Here is a 20,087-nt window from a genome sequence, read left to right on the forward strand (position 1 = left end):
ATATTTTGCAGACTTAAAAGCAGATAGAATGAAATAAATTGTTACTATTCTTTGATTTAATGTGCTTTTGTATCTAGGATGTGTATTATTTGATGATATAAAAGGGTTTCTGTGCAATGATTGTATATTCGAAGCTCTATACGAATTGTTTGCTATTTTTTTCTTGGGGAAGGGGGTCAACACAGGTCATCTGGCTCAGTTGTACTGGGAAGGTTGGCTTGGGTGCCATAGTTGTTTTGATGTTCAAACTTTCACGTTTATGCCTGTTTTGAGGCGTTGAACTGAAGGTTTTGCTTCTATAATGGCAGAATCAAGGCGTTCGGGAAGGTAGGTCGCCATGAACGCAACGCTGAATGGGGATCTGAGTGCACAGTGTAACAGTTAGTTGTCGCTGCTCTATGCACAACGTTATAAGTTTAATATAACGTCTCTTGTCAGAGCCGAAATTATAATATCGTCTTGGTCTATCCATGGTCTATCCGAGTCCTATAGACTTCACTTCATGTTTGCTATTCTGCGGTATTTTACTGGCTACCGGTTTTTGCAAAGCGTTTGCAAAGGTTACGTACAACGAGGTGTTGTTGCAAGAAAGTTCCGTATATATTTTTGAAACGGATTTAGTACCCTTGTTATATTCTTCTGGAACAGTTTACGGATAAATGAGCAATTCATAATGAATACTACTTCTCCAGAATGACAGGATTTTGTCAAGATGCAAATATAGTCAGATTCGTATCATTGTGTAAAATCTTAACGTTATACATTGTACATTTTAAATTACATCAATGAAAATTTATGGTGAAAAAGTAGTTTTGATTTCTGACATATTTTATCAACGTTAGTTACCAGTAAGTCATAAACAACACATCTTTCTTAAGAGTCTGTTTACTTCAACCAATTTATAATTGTATGACCAGGTATGATTTAACATCATGATGATTTTGAGCCTTGTTGTTGATTAGGTTCAATGCCTGTGACCTTGACAAATTACAGGATACAATACATACATTGTTGTTGAGTCTTATCAGTGATGGAAATCTAGGAAATTTTTTCTTTTATCTGCAGGGCTCACAAGAAGGTGGACTACAGTAGATTCGGAGGCAATGAAGAAAACGACAGTGAAGGTAAACATAAACATGTAAACATCCTGTTTAACTTTTCAATAAATTGGGATATTCAATATACTGGTCAAAGGATTTGTATTTCAGTTATTAATGACGTATAAATAAAAAACTATAATAATATTTGTTTTGTGCCATTGTTAAGTGTAGCAAAATGTGTTCCCTTGCAATATATAGCTAATATCATTGAGGTAAATATTTGGAAATATGATTTGAAGGCATTTATGACAACTTCATACCAGCTCTCTTCATGCAGACATTCAGGTTTAGCATTTACTATTAATATCTAAAGTTTTATCTGCAGTTTTTTTCTGCACCCCACGCCTCACGCACCTCACGCACACATTGTGGAGTGGTTCTTATAGTTATACCACACATTTTCCACTTCACACAGATGACTTTGCAGACTTCAACCCACCTGCCAAAAAGAAGAAAATCACAGGGGAGCAGAAAGAGACAAAGAAGAAGGAATCGACAAAGAAAACATCTTCCAGCAAAACATCTGAGAAGACAAAGAAGGAACAGAGGTCAGGCAACTGTTTATATGCTGGTTGCTTAATGTTATTGTTAGCCATCAGGAATGTATATTGTGGCATGTGTATTGGAAGGTATGCTTGGATGGGTACCATTCCACCACTTTTCAAGTTGATATTGTTAGAGATAAAGGGGCTTAATCACTAGGCATATAATTAGTGTTACCTGCCATGTACTAGTAAGAGAGGCAACCATATTTTTGTACAAATTTTGTTATTTTTATTATTTCCTATATTCTAAGTGGTGCTGCAGGTAAAATTTGTGTGGTGCAGGTTTCAATGTTACCTGTGCCATTGCAGATATGCAGAAAAAGGAGTCCTGTTTCAACACTTATGAATTCCACCTGCAACTGATTACTGGCAAGACCAAAATATACAGCTACTGTATCTGCAATCTACAAATGAGGATTATGAACAGTAGAAGATAACTTAAAGATGTCTTGACTTCCTCCAGACTGTCCCTTGAGGAGAAGCTGTACCAAAGGGACCTGGAGCTGGCTCTACAGCTGTCCAAACAAGACACCCCTTCCTCCAGCCAACCAGAGACCAGCAGCACTAGCCAATCAGAACTGGAACAGGCAGCTACCAAAGGCAAGTTGTACAGTACAGGTGTGCTGTACTTTATTGGGATGTCTAAATGCAGCTATCCACTTGCTCTTTGCCTGGAAACTATTTTGTCTTCATTCAGGCCAAAATAGGAGCCATGAAGGCAACATACCAGGCTGGTTTAAAATTTAAACAATGAATTTTGAACTAGGAACTAGGAAGAAAAGGACTGTCTTCAACTTTTTGGGGCAAAATATGAGCATTTTTCAGTTGATTCAGAATTTTTTATTTTTTATTGCAAATCAAAAAAAACTGAAGCGGGTGAATCCGTGAATCAACAAATTAAATTGGCGTGGCCTTATCGTGACTTACTAATGTTGTCCTTGTTGTTCTACCCTGAATGTGGTACTAAAGTGGGCGATGTTCCTGTCATGTTGATAACAGAAGACTCCAGTGACATAGCCAGCATCCCCACACCCACTCCCAGCACAGACTCGGCTGAGAGACCAGTGGAGACACAGTCAGCAGACAGTGATCTGGAGGAACCCAGCACCAGGAAGAAGAGACAGTCCAGGGTGAAGACACAGCCAAGATCAACAAATAAAGAAAATGGAGGGAGAGACGAGGAATCCAGGGTAGAAGATATTGATGATGAGGAAGAGGGCCAGGAAGGTATGTCATTTAAGTGAAAGGTACGAAAAAATGAAAGACTAGTGTGCAATAAAAGGAACGAAGGTTTAAAAATCCAGCATATTGTATATCAAACATGTTAATTTTTGTCATTAGCTGATTGAGGATGGCATATATCTGTGCTTTCTAAATCCAAACTAGAGCCTTTTATTTAGAGGTTTTACGGATTATTAAATAATACCACAAAATTTGAATCCTATTGATACAATTAAAGCTTACAGTTATAGATATGATATAAGCCCAGAAATATGTATATGTCACAGGGGAGATTGAAATCCAGGATCATTCTGGAATTGCCCTAGGGGAGATTGGAATTCCAATCTCTCCAAGGACAATTCCAGACTCTCCTAGGACAGATTGAAAAAAAAAATACATTTACTGTGTTTTGAGAGAATTTCAAAGGAAAAATCAGAGACAGATAGGATTCCAGTCCTGCTCATGATACAAATCAGTTCACATTTCAAAGAAAAATTTGGACCTTTAGATAAAGTGGACCTTCCGAACATCCCTACCAACCAACCCCCACACACCGCACCCCCGGGTATGGGCATGTATTTTTACACAAGTTATAAACCCTCACAGTGTCATCAGAAGATGAAGACAGTGACTTTGACCCTGATGAAGATGACAGCGACTATGAAACGTCCAGGAAACGGACACAGAGTCGGCGGGGCAGAGGCAGGGGGAGGGGAGGGGCAACGGAGAAGAGACCACGACCAAAACCCAGATTGTCTGCAACAGGTAACATTTATGGAGAGGGTTTCAGAGTTTGTAAGGACCTGTTATTTGATATTCAATTAAACTAGAAAGGTAAATGCATATTTTCCTTTGCATGTGGTCTGCTCTGTTAATTCGTACTCAAACACATTCATACATGTATATATGGTGCTAGGAGTACAAATCCCTCCTGCTATAAAATTGCAACATGACAGACATCTGGTTCAGATCATACATTGTATTTGTTTGGAGAAGAAGAGGAAAAAGAAACAGAGCAAAAACAATATGTTTTCAATATGTTTTCAACAAGATGCTTTCAAAAAGTATTTCTGAATTGCAGAACAAAATTGTTACTTTCTGCAGTATTGCAGAACACTGAAAAGAGCATTTTTACCACTGTCCCCAGTCACACCCATCAAGACCTTCAGTGGGAAGAGTGCGTCCCCCCGCCCCAGGGGGAAGGGGCTGGGGCGGGCCATCGTGGGTCTGAGCGCCGCGCTGTCGTACAACTCGGACGGCTCATCAGGCCGGGACTCACCGGACGTGTCTCACATGCTCCCCGCACGGAGCAGCAGCGGGGAACTCATCATCAGGAAACCAAAATGGTGTCCGCCAGGTAGGACTAACATGTCTGTCTTCTTAGAGCTGCTGCTGAACAAATGGCCACTTTTAGGCCACAGCAAGTAACAGACTCCAACTCTAATGCGACCAGAAAAATAAGTTTCCTACATTCTCAATTTTTGACATCATAGGCCTTGTTAAACAATAAATGATACCTATATTGTGGTAAGTTTACTGCCAACTGCTGTAAAATTGTTCTCCCTATCCCCCCTGAATTTTTGAAATGGAATAGTCCTTATGTTTGACCACATTGTTTCTGTAGGTCCAGCAGGTACCAGTAAGTCAGGAGGAGGGGGGATCAGCAAGTCTCCAGCCCAGATCAGAGTAGGACTTTCCAAGAACCAGAAAATAAAACCGCTGCACCCTGTCAGACCAGCTTCTAATGGAGACTAGCAGACCTGACTCTCTCTCATGCCACAACAGCTTCCTTCACAGCATCTCTACCTCCGGCTTTGGGATATTCTATTTGGAAAAGCCAATAAGGAATCAAGATTAAATGTTCCTTACACCATACTTGTTAGTTACCATTATTTTAGTTAAATGGACATTCTGTGGCTGCTGTGAATACCTTTAGATAAAGTGTCATACTTTTCAATTGTGGACATGTAGCCTGTACAAGACTTTGTGCTGTTGTGACATTAAGAACATTGCATGTTTCAAACCTGTGACCTTTCTGTGAAATGGTACATTCCAACACAATGCTTTCATATTCAGAAATAGGCTAGAAATACATGTAGGCACCATGTGAAAGGCATTGCTTTACCTACATTGTAACATTTGACAAACTTTGGCCCCAAAGAATTTTGTGATGCTTTGTTACAGCATTATTTCTCATATTTTAATATTTGCCTGTTTTAGAAAACATTTCATAAATTGGTGTGATAAACATTTAGCTGTTCCAGACAAGCATGTTTGAAAAGGTCAGATGGTCATTATAATTTGAGCATCTGCAATGAATACAATGGAATACTAGTAGATTCTTTGTATCAAAAAAGAAGACCACTTATAGAGCTAATGTTAAAAGTGTTTGTTTTCATCACTGACTTTATCTATTCAGAGTTTAGTTGACAGAATTTACTACAAAATATGCATGTACTTCTTTTCCAATTGGATATAATGAATAAGAATTTAGGAAAGCACAGATATTGTACATGTATGTGGTCACCATTTCAATTCCCTTTGGCAAAAACATTACTAGATATATCCTCACATGTATATAGACTATATTAGTCAATATGTCAAAGATTCTGTTGAAATGTTTTATACAACAATTTTTATACTGATGGTGGCAGTTCCATAAATTGAACCATTTTCTTTATTCATCATTTGTGATAGTTATCCTCAGTGTAGTGCCAAATAACTGTCAGTAAATTAGCAGTAGGCCCGTCTCATGTTGGAGAATACTGGTAGTAAAAATCCAATCTGTATAGTGTTTCTACATTTCCAGTCATGTAAGATGGAAATGATGCTTTACTCAATTTGCAGTTTGATACACACAACTTCTACCTGTAAAATGCACATGTCGTTCTGCCAAAGAGATGTTTGAATCTGCACAATCTAATAAGAGCCAGTTATAGTTTGGGCCATACTATAGTAGTGTATATACACAATACAACAGAGACATTTTAAATTATGTAGAGTATATAAGATTAGTACACTTCTTCAGTAAGTTCTTGCACCGTAAAAATAACCTCTAGTGTATTGTTTTATTGCATGGAAGACAAGACACACATGTATACATGGACACAAGAAGGTGGTATTTCTATTCAAGGTTTAATGTTTTTTCCTTGACTACTATTTTTTTCTTGTGGCCGCATTTATTTCAGGTGTGGCAGTGCCGATTATTTTTATACATAGATGCTGTATTGTTGTTAGAATTATATTGACAATAAAGCATTATACATCCATGGTCATGTCTGCTAATTGCTACTTTAATGTCTGTACTCATTTTGACTAGAGGATGAAGGTCATACCTGTAAAAAAATTGGCTGCTTTTGAGTATATTTCTGAGTACCAAATAAGGTAAAGTTAGCTAAGGCCACACCAATTTAATTTCTTGGTTAACGGATTTGCCCGCTTCATTTTTTTCTGATTTGCAAATAAAAATTCAGAATCAAGTGCAAATGCTCATATTTTGCCCTGAACAGTTGAAAAGAGTCCTTTTCATCCTAGTTGTAAGTTATTCCATCTTTAAATGCAATGGTATCATTAAAAGTTCAAAATTCATTATTTTTGAACCAGCCTGGTGTGTTGACTTCGTGGCTCCTATCGTACCATTTTGGGCCATAATAGGATGCCTAGGCCTGTTTTTATTTTTTTTTGCCCGCCCGCTCCATTATTTTTCTAGAAAAATCTGTTAACCAAGAAATTAAATTGGTGTGGCCTAATGTATGCCTTTTAAACTATTTTGTGTCATTACATGTACGGCCATGTAGTTGATTATATTAAATACAAATGTATCATGGATGACATCCTCGACTGGGAACCCCAAAACTGATGCAAGTGTGTAAATAGGATTTACAGTATGGTTGAAATCTTTTTTTCAGAAACGGATGTAAATTCAAATCACCATACTAGCCTACAGGTGAGTTATAAAATTGTGGCCCTTTCCCATTTTGTTATCCTCTAAATATATAGCAATGTCCATGAAAAATAAGAAGGCTTTGCATTTCAGTAATATTTTATTACAGTTAGACACAGGAAGACAGTGTGAAGCGAAATACATGTATTTAAAAAATACAAAATGTATATGGTCAAGTCAACCCAAAGACATTGACTTTTCAACATTTAAAATTTTCTGGTACAAAAGATACGTGATAGAATGAGTAGGCAGTAAATGTAGAAAAATGCTTAATGTATTGCTAATTACTTTTTTTTTACCATTTTTGTTCTTTATGGTAAGCTTTATCATACAGCAAAGACTACACAGATGAATGTAATATATACAGTACAGGTTGAACAATTCATAACAGGAGAATATGATATGAGAGACGACCACTTTCAGCACTTGGAGGTTGTATAAGAGACAGTAGACAGAGGCAAGAAAAAGTCTTACATACAGATTTTCAAAGTCCATGTACTCTACAACTGACTGGATATGCTTTGGTAAAATATTTCCATGCACAGCCAACTTTCAGTGGCACACTCAACCTTTTTCCAGTTGCTGACACTGCAGCAAATTTCTTTGTTGCCCGTAACTAAAAAAAGGTAGTATTGTACATCCATATTGTCTGTAAATCCAACAATAATCCTTGTGAAGGTATGTACGTATACATGTACGGTGCAAGTTGAAAATCAGTTAAAATGAGAAAGGCTGAGGGTTATGAATCTCTTGAATTATTCCTGGTTATTTGTGTCCTTTTTTACTTTTCTGTGTCAGTGACGGTGCCTGGTAGTCCTGGAAGCGCTCCTGTGCCCGCTCCTTGGACAGTAAGGTCAGGGTCATGGTGTTCAGTGCACTGTCTACCACCCCTGTCTGCCCTATCTCCAAGTTCATGTTGTTTGCCTACATGTACAGATAAAATAAGAATCAAACCAGTTTATATACTGCTTACTTCATTAACATCTGTGAATAGTTTCATCAAGTCGGTAAGTCACTGAATAAAGAGGCTCTTTGTCGGAATGCATCTATAGCAGCGACACCATGCACACCGGTCAGAATTGCCCTGAGGAAGGTGACAGATGGTCACCTAAACTGACTAAAACACTCGGTCTCTTTATTCAGTTACTTCATTAGCAGTTCTTATGAAAATCACTTAAAAATCTCCTATAATCGAGGGAAAAGCTCACCAGCTGCAGGGAGGCAGCGAATGTCCGACAGACCCCCCAGGCGGCCTGACCACGGCACACCTCGTGTAGCGGGCGCACCTCCCCCACGGTGTGGAAACGCTCCAGGGTCTGGTCAGCACAGCTGTGGATGTCAAACGGACCGTGCCTTTCCTGGGTTCAAAGAAACACATTAAAACTTGACAAGCTTGTTCTAAAACTGATTTACTCTGCAACCATGTCAAATTTAATAGCAGAGAGTCCTTTTCTTCCTAGTTGTTAAAGTTTTTCAACGTAACAATGCAATGTTGTTTCATTAAAAGTTTAAAATCTATTGTTTTAATTATAAACCAGACTGGTATTATAACTTCATGGCTCATATTGTAACATTTCTGGCTATCATGGGGTGCCTTGGCCTGTTTTTTTTTTGCCCTGTCGCTTCAAATGCTTTTCTGAAAAATCCAAAAAAGAACTAATTAAATTGGTGTGGCCTTAAAATAATAATTATATTCAAAATTCAGTATATAGGCTTTTCATATGATATAATGCACAGATACCTGCCAATCGTAGGTATTCATATTATAATCACAGTATCATGATGTCAATGACAAGCCTCTATAGCATAAATTTGACAAATTAATCTTTGAAGACCCACCTCTTCCTCCAGGTGAGGTAGAATTTTTTCCTCCCATTCCCTGATCCGTCTGGACAGCTGTGTCTCCTGGATGTACTGTGCACTCTCCAGAAACCCATCCTGGATGTCACAGCAACAATTAACATGCAGGCTGAAATAGCACTACACACAATGCAACAACTATTGCTGGATGCATAGCAATATACACAATGTCATGAATGACATACACCAGGTACATAATATGTACCATAGTTGCTTTTTGCTCAGCATCTGCAATAAAGTGTGAAGAAATATTTACAAAACTTGCACCATTTTGATTTTAGACAATTATTTCCTGAGGTACATACAGAAGTTAGTAAGTAGTACATAAATGCATGTACTACATACATGTAGTACCATAAATGCAAGCTAAACAGAAAGCAGTTGAAATGCAAGATACACTAAAAGAATATACACATCAGTTCAGTAAACATCACAAAAAAATGACTAATATCATATGCTATACAATGTACTAATTCTTGAAGCGATAGGTGTAACTGTGTGAGTACCATCTTGTACTACATGTAGTAGCACTCTGAGGTTACAGCCGTGTATCCATTCTTCTAAATACACCCAGCTACAACAGTGGCCAGCCTTATAACACATTCTGTCCGTATTTGTAAGACTCACCACATATTGTCTGACCATGTCCTCGTATGTCTGCACCATACTGTCTTTTGGGAGTTCCTCCAGACCTGTGGGCATGGGCGGGGCCGCTTCTGTCTCCGTGCCAACTGGCTCAATCTCCAAACCACCAAAGTCATTGTCACCATCATCGTCATCATCATGGTCCAGGGCAGGGAACCCTGGAGCTTCTGGTACAGAAATGCTGTCAGACTTAACTCAATTATGTTTTTGGTATTGACACATCAGATGAAACTACAATGTATAAGGCCACACTAATTCAATTTCATGGATGACAACCTTGTGTGCACTCGTTCTCAAAAAATAAAATCACCTCCTCTAAGGTTCTAACCTACAACAAGGTGACAACAGGGAGCCGGCGGTAACTACAGAGGACAGCACCCAGGCTGCCAAAGCTCCATGGAACTCAAGAACTGTGCCGACTCATAAATGCCAGAATATTCCTGCTTGAATGTAGTTACAGTATGTACTACTGGTACATGTACCACAGATTTGCAAATCCAGCTTTGTATTACTGTGGTTTAGCAGTAATTTTTTTGGCTGGACTTTTTTGGCGACGCCTTTGGGGCGGAGGCATTTGTGTAAGTACTACGATCGCTTTGAAAGAATTTCAAAAATTGCACGAATGCGTTCCCCAGGGAATTGGTTTGGAGGAAACCTTCCACCATGTGGTTTTTGGATCAAGCAGGTAACTTACACGGGTGCCCACGTGCCACCCATCCTGCTGCCTGGCATGATTAATTACTGGTCATCAGTCTTCTCCCCACACCATGGACAGAGAGCACAGCTGTCTTTGGCCAAAGACCATATTCAAACAGGTCACAGAGAGAAAAGAAATTATCCGTCCTTTTGGAACCCACAAAAGGTAAAAAAAGTCAAAGGAGTAACAACTTCACGACCAGACATAAAATCCAGTCTCTGGTGGAGGATAGAGTGAAGTGGAGGATGGTTTTCAGTTTGGTTCTAGCGGGAACTCGACCAAAGTAAAGTAAGTAAGTATGTCATCATAAAATCTATATTGCTGGGAAAGAACGGCTGATTCCTCCTATACGTGTATTTGGTATATTGCCCCACACCTCCTCCACCCAGCCTGTAAATTTCACTACGTGCGTGTCTTTATAACATAGGGAAATATGTTTTCTGATAATTGTAATGTAGATTGCTAGCTCCACCACATGAAATAATATATATCATTCAGTCGTCGCCTTGGCAATGATTTTTATTGCCTCAGCCTTGTTCTATTTGCCCTCTCACATTAGTTTTGGGGCCTCCAGAGGACGTCATCCCAAAAATTAAGTCAGTGTGGCCTAATGGAGAAATGAACATGGCAAAAGAACTGCTCGTCATTATAAACTCTTTTCCGCATTGTCATGAAACATTATGAACCATGGTAGACAAACCTTCTTGCTCTTCTTCCTCTTCCTCTAAGTACTCTGGAACTGCCTCTGTCTGAAGATTGAAATAAACATTTAAATGCCTGTGTCATATTAGTCTTGATGGAAGAAAACTTGTTAACAAATTTTACCACATGCTCTTGATGTCAGTTGTAACTAGATGATTTACTTAAAATTTCTATGACTTAATTAAAATCAACAAAACCATGTCAGTATTTTTACCTCCAGTTGCTTTTCAAGTTGTCGACGTTTCTTCATGGCATCCCAGTACAAGTGCTCTAAGGCTAGAATCACCAAAAAAATCATTGTGTATGTTAATTATGTTTGACAGTACATTTGTATATTGGCTACATATGCAGTAACTACTATAACTGAGTGCACGGAGCCTGCAGTAGGGGTGTTGTCAAAAGTTTGACTGTAACTACTGACAGAATACTTGACGTTGTAGTAAATTTTAAATATAGATATGTAATATTAGAGACATTTTACATCAGATATCAGAATATCACAAAACAATTTAAAAAATGACTTACAACATAAAAAATACAACTCAAATGTACCTGCAAAAGTTGGTCTTTTTGTTGGGTTGGTAGGAAGCTTCTTGTCTCCCCAAACTGCAAAATGATAATGATTTTGATGTCAATACAATGTAAAAAAAAATTGGTGTTTATTTAAACATCAAACATTAGTAAAGTTTGTACCAAGACTGTTTTGAACTTTAGCTGTAGTGCTCACTACAGTACTTAACCTGTGCTAATGAGTCTTAAGTCAGAAGAAAAAAGGTGGGTTTCCTGTTTCCCAACCGACCCTAGAAAAAAATGCCGACCCTAGGCTTTTTAGGGGTGGACCCCTGCAAGGGACATGAATTTTTCAAGCTGACCAACCTTTTCTAGCTCCATGATCTGACATGTGAGTGATGAAACATTGTACAATCAGTTTTCCAACACTGACATAAAAAATGTAAGCATCCTTATGCAAGTTTTGATCACTAGAGATTTACAACGTCTAATAAAAAAGATAATCCCTACCTACCGACACTAATTTTTTCAGGACTGAAACAGGTCAAACACAACATTTTTTCCCTAGCCCTTACGAGTCTTAGAGATGAGATCAGGGAGTGGTTCCAGTTGGGTGCTGGCTGCCTTCAGTTTCCGCTTCTTGGCATTTCCTGACAGTCCTGGCAGCACTTGAAATGGCACACCTATCCAGACAAGGAGTATATGAACATAACATGGTATGTTAGAACAGAATAGGACATCATGAAGGTTCATCTGTGTTGGTAGTTATATGTTTCTACATGTTGGATCTAAACTTTTAACTTTAAAAAGTTAAAACTTTAGATCCAACACAAAGAAGTTCTCTCACCCAGAGCTTTTGACCAGTCACTCTGGTCTTCCTCAGTAGACCGACCCAGTGTTGACGTCACACTTCAAAGAAGCTACGTGACATTTTAGCCTCACTGGGTCAAAAACTCAGACAAGGAGGATCTAAGGTCTAAGGTAAGGGTCAGTATACTGAGGAAGACCAGGACTGGTCAAAAGCTTTAGGTGAGAGAACTTCCTTGCGTTGGATCTAAAGTTTTAAATCCAAACAGCCTGTATTATATTTATACATCATGTAGTATACTCATCGATAAATAAAGGATAAATGACATCTCTGCAAATTTCAACAAATTATAAATGTAGATATGTAAATGCTGTAGCCTCATGGCTGAACTACTCTCCTCACCTTTCTTGAAAGGCAGGGACCTCATGTTTGTGATGGGCTGTTCTTCATGTGGGTCTAACAGCTTCCAAGGGTCATTTTTTACCTGTCATATCAATGAGAATGCAGGTTTCATTATTTATCATACTGGGTATAATATTAAATCTGAATTTCAGCTTGCAATATGAAAATACTGTGTGTAAGAATTACGATGCATTTCATTCCAAAATTATGACTTTTAAAGCTTTCAATAAATATTGAGTCTAGAAACCTTTGACAAGAATCCATTGTTATAGTGATTATGTAACACTGTATGATATCAAAATGCCATGAAGTCCTAAAATAAAAACTTGTAAGTTTTACCTTTAGGCCACACCAATTTAATTTGTTGGTTCTCGGATTCGCCTCTTCATTTTTTTCTGATTTGCAAAAAATAATAAAAAAATTACTAAAAAATGCTCATACTTTGCCCCCAACAGTTGAGGAAATTCCTTTTCTTCCTAGTTGTTACAGTTTTTTCCATCTATCAATGCAGTGGTTTGATTAAAAGTTCAAAATTTATACTTTAAATTTTAACCCAGCCTTTTTTGTTGACTTCATGGCTCATATTGTAGCATTTGGGGCTATAATAGGATGCCTAGACCTGTTTTTATTTATTTTTTTTTTTCGCCCTGTCGCTTCATATTTTATCTGAAAAAATCCGAGAACCAACAAATTAAATTGGTGTGGCCTTACCTGTTCTTTTGGTTCCACGACGTGAACTCTTGGTCGTAGGTTCCTGGGTTCGCTTGCGGCATTTCTCTCCGGATTGTCCCACTCCAGGTCATCCCCACCCCCGTCGCCCATATCTACTGGATCATCCCCCAGGGGCAGGGGGTCTGCACCTCCGTCATCACTGCACACTGAGGAGATTGTTCAAACAGTTAACACATTTCAGGATGTTACTACCAGAGGCTCTAGCCAGTTCCAATTTTTTTTCAGCCCAGTTCCATGACTAGATCAGCGGTGGTGGGTATCACTGTAGGGGAAGTCTGGGGGCATCAGCCACCCCCCGTGAAATTTTGAGTTTTCAAGCCTTCAAAAACACAATTTCCTGCATCTTGAGTCTGAGGCAAATCATGGGGTTAAGAGTAGTTGTGGGTGGTCCTTCAGACGTTGTCAATTTATTTTTACTCAAGAATTTTGTCGATTTTCTCAGTAAAGGTAGGCGGATGGGTTTAAAAAGTCCTCTGTCACACGCTGCAAAGTTCCGGCAATTAAAGGAAAAACGAGCACTGGCTAGAGCCATGGTTGCTACTTAATTTTCCTTTTTCTAAACCAGGCCCAAAATCTGCAAATTTACAGTAAAAGCTGGGCTGCACAATATGTGTCTGACAGCTTGGGCTACCAGTACAGACTTATAATATACAGTAATACATACAGTAATTATACAGTACTATATATATACTGTACCTGTATGTATATATATTTTTTGCTAATGTTCTACAAATATTATCTCCAACTTACGAGGAGGAAGTTCTATCTTATCTGTACAGTCCATATGCTGCAGGTCACACAGTGTGCACTACTTAGTACTTCATACATGCATGATGATTGCATTACGCAAGTGCACGCTCTGAGGGCCTTGTAATCACATTACAGAATACTTCATCAAATTTTCCCAGCACAAAAATGTAATTACATGGATGCAGAATCCTATCTCACGATGGATTGAAATGAATTGGAAGAACCCTGCACGGGCAATTCAGGGTTAGCACTAATAATTTTAGTACTGTGCTAGTGATCTTTTTTTTTCTTTTGCTGTCCTGAAATTGTATTGGATGCCTTTTAAGAACTCAAAATCAAGAAGCGATACATATGCTACATTGTAGTTCACTAGTTGTCTCTATTTGTTGTCCTGTATGCTTTTGTGTTATAAGAATAATTCCTTACTGCTTGTGTTGACTGGTAGATCATCGGGTGGTGGTGGAAGAATCTCTGTCCCGGGGACTGCCTGCAAATCTCCAGCTACATGCAAAATGTAAAGTGTTCCAAGAAAGACTTAAGGTCAGAGTTCTCAACAGTATCTGTTATTCTAGCACCTGATGGAATTTAACAGCCACTAATTTTTCTGCTGTTACTGCTGGAAAAAAAAATTCTTCTGTACCTGCCGCCACCGTGAACATATACTAGTAGTTGGGCGAACATTACCAATTTTCTCAGACCGAAAACTTTTGCTACTGCAAATATAAAGTGATTTACAGTATTCCACAGTACAATTCTAACCTTCTTTACCTGGTGTAGTCCACCTGGGGTCTTCAGTCAGGTTGAGTTTGGAGCAATTGGACCGGTCCAACATGAGGGTGTCGGGGGAGTGCAGGAGGGCAAAATTCACCGTGAAGTCCATACGACTGCCCAGGGTGTCACCCTTCTTACTGTGGGGAGAGCAAAATGATCCTGAGACAATATAGAGTTGAGAATTTGGGGATGGAATTCAAGAGGTTTTATCTTACTGGTATTTCATGGTCTTTATACTTGAGTACAGTGAAGTAGCTATTTGACTAATCTATTGGTTACAGGGGTAGGAATGATACATGGAATGGCTAGTGAGTAGAGTGTTTGCCTTGCATTCGGTAGGTCTTGAGTTTGATCCCTGGCCAAGCATACCAATTTAGCAGTATGTACCGTTTTTAAAGACTGTACATAGTGATTGCATAACTGTGTGGCTCAAGGGCTATAAGACTGGAGGTGAGCTCCGCCTTATACATCACCTGGTGCGGAAAGGACTTATTAACTTTTTTAAAGGGTTAGGCAGCAGGGAGAAGGTTAAGAACTTTCTTTTTACCTGACTAGTTCTGCATCTTTCTTCTCTCCCTCCTCTAATGGAGTCAGAGCCATGGGCACTCGCTGTACTATCACAACCTGAAACACATGGAATAGGGAGATCACAATCACAGTGTAGGCAGAGAAGGACATTCTGTAGATATCCTCTGAAAAAGATCAGCTGGTAATACCTTCATCACAGTGGGTAATTTACTTTATGTCATACCCGTGCCACGATAACGTTCAATACGGGTGTTTTGGCCTGTGTGATAACTAACCGTTATATTTGAAGGTGGCGTTGTGTGTGGTGTAGTGATACATCACTGGACTATGAAACGGGGAGACCCGGGTTCGATTCCGGGTCGTACCCGAACAAGTCCGAACATGCGCCCGACGTTGTACCAATGGGAAAGGTACTTTACAAGACTTTCCTCACTTCACTCAGGTGAAAATGAGTACTTAGCTTCAGCTAGGGACGTCCCTCGGATAGGACGTTAAATGGAGGTCCCGTGTTTGGGAGAGCCACACCCCACGCACGTTAAAGAACCCACCGCCAACTTATCAAAAAGAGTAGGGGACCTTCCCGGTGTGAGTGGTTCAAACCTTACAGTCTGGTCCCAGAGTTGACATCTTTGAAAAGGTGATAGTCACCTGTAATGTCAATCCTTCCACAAATGTGGTAAATCTTAATAAATAAATGAATAAATAAAATAAATAAACCGTATCACACAGGGTTCTAATAAATGGTTATCATGCAGGCTTCCAAATGTTCCATACAATAATTTGAATGTGAAAATTTGAACACTGGATTAGGATGTTGGAATGTAGGATGTTGTTACAATTTTTTGGTGAGGGACACCAACTTTTGGTACATTTCACATTGAAATGTGTGTTTTCTGGGGTGGGTATGACAATAAAATACAACACAGCGCCTGGCACATCACTCTTGTTCCCAGCCCTCCTGCGAGTGGAATCTCCCTCTGGCCTTCGGGTAATCCAACCGGTTGGGCTAGGTACCTTGGGTGATACGGAATACACCATATATACCGGTAGCATAGTATTCCTATTTATTGAATTTTTTTTTTTAATTGAAAGTGCAACAATGTAATACACGCGGAACAGAGGCAGCTGTTGTGTTGTGTCCCGCACATAGAAACGTATACTGGACAGACAATGCTCATTTTCACATTCATAATCATAACAGAGAAACAGAGTGACCCAGAGTAAGCCAAGAGATACTCACATTTTTGTTCTGGTCTGGTTTTAGCTCAATACCTCTTTTGCTGGGCTGTACTGGGACATCATCATCCAAGCTGAGAAACTTATCAGGAGGAAAAGGGAGATCAGTCAGTACTAGTAACTAAAATTCTAGACAGAAATTTTGCTTGCAAGGCAATGCTCAGTCTTTGACAGAAATATTGGAGTGCTAAGTGCTTTAATGATCATTCCCAGTGTTCTAGCCAGCGTCCGTCTTTCCGTCATTTGACAGAATTTTGCCACTCAAGATGCTCCTACTGAAAATGTTGCTGAAACCATCATCTTTGATGGACAAAACTCAGTGTGTAAAGATGTGGAAAGAGTTGTCATTAAACTAAGCTTAGTCTACCAGCCAAAAAATGCAGGAAGTAGTGTTTTAGAGGGTTGTGATTTTCAACTATCACGGTGGAGCATGCCCCCGGACCCTCCTATAGGGTCGTTGTGTCACAGGAGCTCTACATGATGTTACGTCAAACAAAACTAAAATTGACATGATGAAAAACAATTCAAGCTGGCTAGAACCTTGATCATTCCACTCGCTTGTTTGAACAGGTGTTAGATGTTTTCCTCTTCCTTTGTCAAACAGCTTCATTCCACTCAACTCAGTTACCTCAGGTTCCTCCCATCCCTTGTTGGCCGGAGCATCCTTGTCTTGGCCATCTTCATCCAGGGATGAACCTTGCTTCTGTCTGTTTGATACAAGCAGAAGACGATGATGAAGAGACAATTTTACACAGAGGGAGAGAAAAGACAAGGTAGAGCATTATAAATCTGCACCTTACGAAAAGAAGACAACATAAGGAAACACACTAAATACTCCTGATGTTTGGGTATTTACTAGTACATGCACCTCTTTTTGCTGGCCAGCATCTCCAGACTTTGGTAGACCAAGGTGTACAGCAGTTCCACCTACAGTAACACAGGCAAAATAAAATGACGAGATATGAAAAGTGGGTTTGGGAGACAACTGACAAATGGTCCAACTATTCAACAAAAATCAATATCATTTCACTATACATGTATATCAAATTAAGTATGTTTTTAAGATGCAATTTTAATTAATTAACTAGAAAGGTAACATTTGCAAAGCAAATGCATAATGTTTACCTTCGCATATGGTCTGCTCTGTTAATTCTTACTCAAACACTTTCATATATACTGTCAGACAGGAGTCTAAATCCCTCCTGCTATAAAATTGCAACATGATGTGGACCAACACTAGTTACCATGGTGACAGACGTCTGGTTCAGGTCATTGACCTTATTGGTTTGGAGAAGAAGAAGAGGAAACAGAAAAAAAATGTTTTCCTTCAGTTAACATAATTAAAACAGGGAATATTCAGGTTGTCTTGTTGGCTGTACCAGGGAAAACATCAGAGTATGACTATGACTAGTATGAGACAGTAATTTGATGCCTTCAGAGTTCTATACCATACCTTTCTACTGTAGACACAGGCAGACCCTTGGATGAGGAGAGCGGCTTCCACAAAGTTCATAGTGGACAGGCCTCCATCAAAGGAGAAGGGAATGGTGTTCAGCTGTAAACATGGTGGAAAAGATCAGTTCATATCATCATCATCGTCATCATTTTTGAATTTCCTACTGCACAAGTCATGTTGTATGTATGTATGTAATTTGGTTTTAGTAGTAGTCATCATGACATGAGAGAAAATATTACCCTAGGACTAGTATCGGGCCGTTAGCAAATTGCCTTCGGCAGCAAAGAGCCCTTCGCCCGCCTATCTAAATTACCGCTATTTGGGAGTTCAGCAAAGGGAGTCAAGGGACAGCCCTGGACCTCTTGTTTCTGAGCCGAAATTCTGCTCTGCCCTTACAAAATACGATACCACAGTTGTGATACTAGTAGTTAGGTTGACTCTCCATTTTTTTTCCTTTGAAGTGTCACTTCCAAACTGACCTCTTCCAAGTAGTTTTCCAGCTCAGACGCCAGGTTGACATCCCAGTTCTTGGTCAGGTCTTTGATCGGCTGGAGAAGGTGGGCGAACCGTTTGTCCACCGCGTTTTGCTCCTGTGACAGCGTCATGGCTGGGACTGAAAAAAACGTAAGTAAGTTACAGACTGTTTTGACACTTGGGAAGAGAGTGGGAGGGGGGCGTTCGCGCTCGATTGCTATTTTTTCGACGATCACATACCAGCAAAACAAGCACAAAACGGAGACCGCAAAGATAGAAGCCCTCAAAATTTACCTGTCGTCGATTCGTCTCCCCGAGATCGTCTTTATATGGTCTAAAACTAGGGAGAAATGTCAGCCGCACTCGGAAAATCTCCACCACAACAAATAACGAACTCAGACAGCTTTTCACAACTCCCGCGCTCTGAACAGGTCCCGGATGTTGCAACTGTCTCACACCGCAGTTTGGCGCCGGGGCATGGTTGCGAAATCAGCCTTTGAGTAATCTCCAAGCAGATGTTTAGGTGGCCGCAAAAGACAGTCCATCGGCCAGACTGTATCCATTTGCCACCCATTAGATTAATGTTTGAGGATATTACTACTAATTATTGCAAAAATATATCTGTTTCTTTCCTCATGATAATGAATTAACCGCCCCTGCGCCTAAGGGACTATAATGAATATTTTTCGGACAGACAGATTGTTTTAAAAAGTTTTTCATTGTAAAAATAACAAAAGTGGCTTGCCAGACTGGTTTTTTTTTTGTCATCTGAGGTTGATGTTTCAAAGACGAGGACTCAATGTTTTTGCACACATTTAGAGTTATCATTGCACACCTGTTCTGGTTCATGCCTACCCAACAGGTTGCCAACTACAACTACAAGTGTAGCTTGTTATATATAATTGAATACAGGGAAGGGGAGATGAGAATGATTTGTATACAAAATATGAAGAGAGTAAATAAAATCTAAGAAAGTAAAATCGTCTTGAATAGAGCTGTGTACCGGTACGCAGTACCGATACTGTACCGGTAAAATTGATTAGGTACAGGTCCAAAATACCTAATCCCTCAGTACCGGTACTGTACTTAAACAATTTCACACCAATTTTATGCCTATTTGTGACCTCAAATGTGTAAATAGCTGGTTAACAATGGGTCCCTGTGTAAGGACAGTGTGTTCATGAAAACAAAAACATATATATAGCCTATATTTTATCTGAGCATTCGCCATAAACAAAGAATAAACCTTAACTATCAAGTTTATTTATGTTTTTTTTTTGTTATTGAAGGAGTTCAGAAGAGCATATAAATTGGTCGAATTGTTCAGGTACAGGTTCAGGTCCGGACCTGTACCTAAACCTGTGTACCTGTACCTGTACCTAAAATTTGTTTAGGTACACAGCTCTAGTCTTGAACATATTTGAATGTTTTAAAAGTCAAACGCTTTCTTTAATGAGCAAAAAGAAAACGCATAATGATATAGAAACAGGTGGCCAGGACCAGAGGGAAGGGATTTTGTGATATTTTTTTCCAAAATGATATCCTGGCTGTCATTGTGAAATCCTAAGCAATGGACCAATTGACCAAATTTGGGGATAGTTTGATTCACATCAAAGAATTTTCAACTTTATAATATGATAGGTGGACCCCTAATAAAGCATAAATAATATTTTCACCATTATCACATTTGAGCCATGAAAATTCATA

General features: G+C 39.3%; 2 protein-coding genes across 5 annotated transcripts; one reads left to right on the forward strand and one right to left on the reverse strand.

Annotated features, from left to right (window-relative positions):
- Window positions 1-177: 177 nt before the first annotated feature.
- Window positions 178-6,309, forward strand: LOC109482907 (RAD51-associated protein 1-like). 2 transcript variants are annotated; one of them, XM_019785792.1, is made up of 8 exons: window positions 178-327; window positions 1,066-1,124; window positions 1,516-1,648; window positions 2,109-2,263; window positions 2,645-2,872; window positions 3,473-3,631; window positions 4,014-4,223; window positions 4,491-6,309. In XM_019785792.1, exons 1-8 carry the CDS (start codon window positions 302-304, stop codon window positions 4,619-4,621), a joined length of 1,101 nt encoding a protein of 366 aa, XP_019641351.1. In that variant the 5' UTR covers window positions 178-301; the 3' UTR covers window positions 4,622-6,309. The 2 variants fall into 2 exon arrangements, with proteins under 2 accessions (XP_019641351.1, XP_019641352.1); XM_019785793.1 differs by having other exon boundaries at window positions 2,109-2,245; window positions 4,491-6,307.
- A 797-nt stretch (window positions 6,310-7,106) lies between these two features.
- LOC109482878 (condensin-2 complex subunit H2-like) lies at window positions 7,107-18,814 on the reverse strand. Of its 3 annotated transcripts, none has more exons than XM_019785756.1 (19): window positions 18,675-18,814; window positions 18,386-18,519; window positions 17,904-18,005; window positions 17,319-17,377; window positions 17,079-17,157; window positions 16,455-16,532; window positions 15,234-15,310; window positions 14,684-14,823; window positions 14,342-14,416; window positions 13,145-13,311; window positions 12,434-12,515; window positions 11,799-11,906; window positions 11,266-11,319; window positions 10,928-10,989; window positions 10,712-10,760; window positions 9,297-9,481; window positions 8,649-8,747; window positions 8,018-8,167; window positions 7,107-7,733 (listed from the first exon to the last, which is right to left on the reverse strand). In XM_019785756.1, the coding sequence occupies exons 2-19, from the start codon at window positions 18,509-18,511 to the stop codon at window positions 7,575-7,577; spliced, it is 1,851 nt and encodes a 616-aa protein (XP_019641315.1). In that variant the 5' UTR covers window positions 18,512-18,519; window positions 18,675-18,814; the 3' UTR covers window positions 7,107-7,574. The 3 variants fall into 3 exon arrangements, with proteins under 3 accessions (XP_019641315.1, XP_019641314.1, XP_019641313.1); XM_019785755.1 differs by having other exon boundaries at window positions 9,297-9,478; window positions 14,675-14,823; XM_019785754.1 differs by having other exon boundaries at window positions 14,675-14,823.
- Between the last annotated feature and the right edge of the window lie 1,273 nt (window positions 18,815-20,087).

Source organism: Branchiostoma belcheri, unplaced genomic scaffold, assembly GCF_001625305.1.
Source record: "Branchiostoma belcheri isolate BF01 breed outbred unplaced genomic scaffold, Haploidv18h27 scaffold61, whole genome shotgun sequence".
Taxonomy (NCBI): domain Eukaryota; kingdom Metazoa; phylum Chordata; class Leptocardii; order Amphioxiformes; family Branchiostomatidae; genus Branchiostoma; species Branchiostoma belcheri.

Bases quoted from the DNA above. Each gene is read 5' to 3' on its own strand.
- LOC109482907 (XM_019785792.1), top strand. From the start codon at position 302: ATGGCAGAATCAAGGCGTTCGGGAAG. The intron at 3,632-4,013 runs GTAACATTTATG...CACTGTCCCCAG, and splicing joins ACCCAGATTGTCTGCAACAG to TCACACCCATCAAGACCTTC. The intron at 4,224-4,490 runs GTAGGACTAACA...TTGTTTCTGTAG, and splicing joins ACCAAAATGGTGTCCGCCAG to GTCCAGCAGGTACCAGTAAG.
- LOC109482878 (XM_019785754.1), bottom strand. From the start codon at position 18,511: ATGACGCTGTCACAGGAGCAAAACGCGGTGGACAAACGGTTCGCCCAC. The intron at 14,417-14,674 runs GTTAGAATTGTA...TTTTGCATGTAG, and splicing joins GACTACACCAGGTAAAGAAG to CTGGAGATTTGCAGGCAGTC. The intron at 10,990-11,265 runs GTACATTTGAGT...TGGTGATTCTAG, and splicing joins AAAAAGACCAACTTTTGCAG to CCTTAGAGCACTTGTACTGG.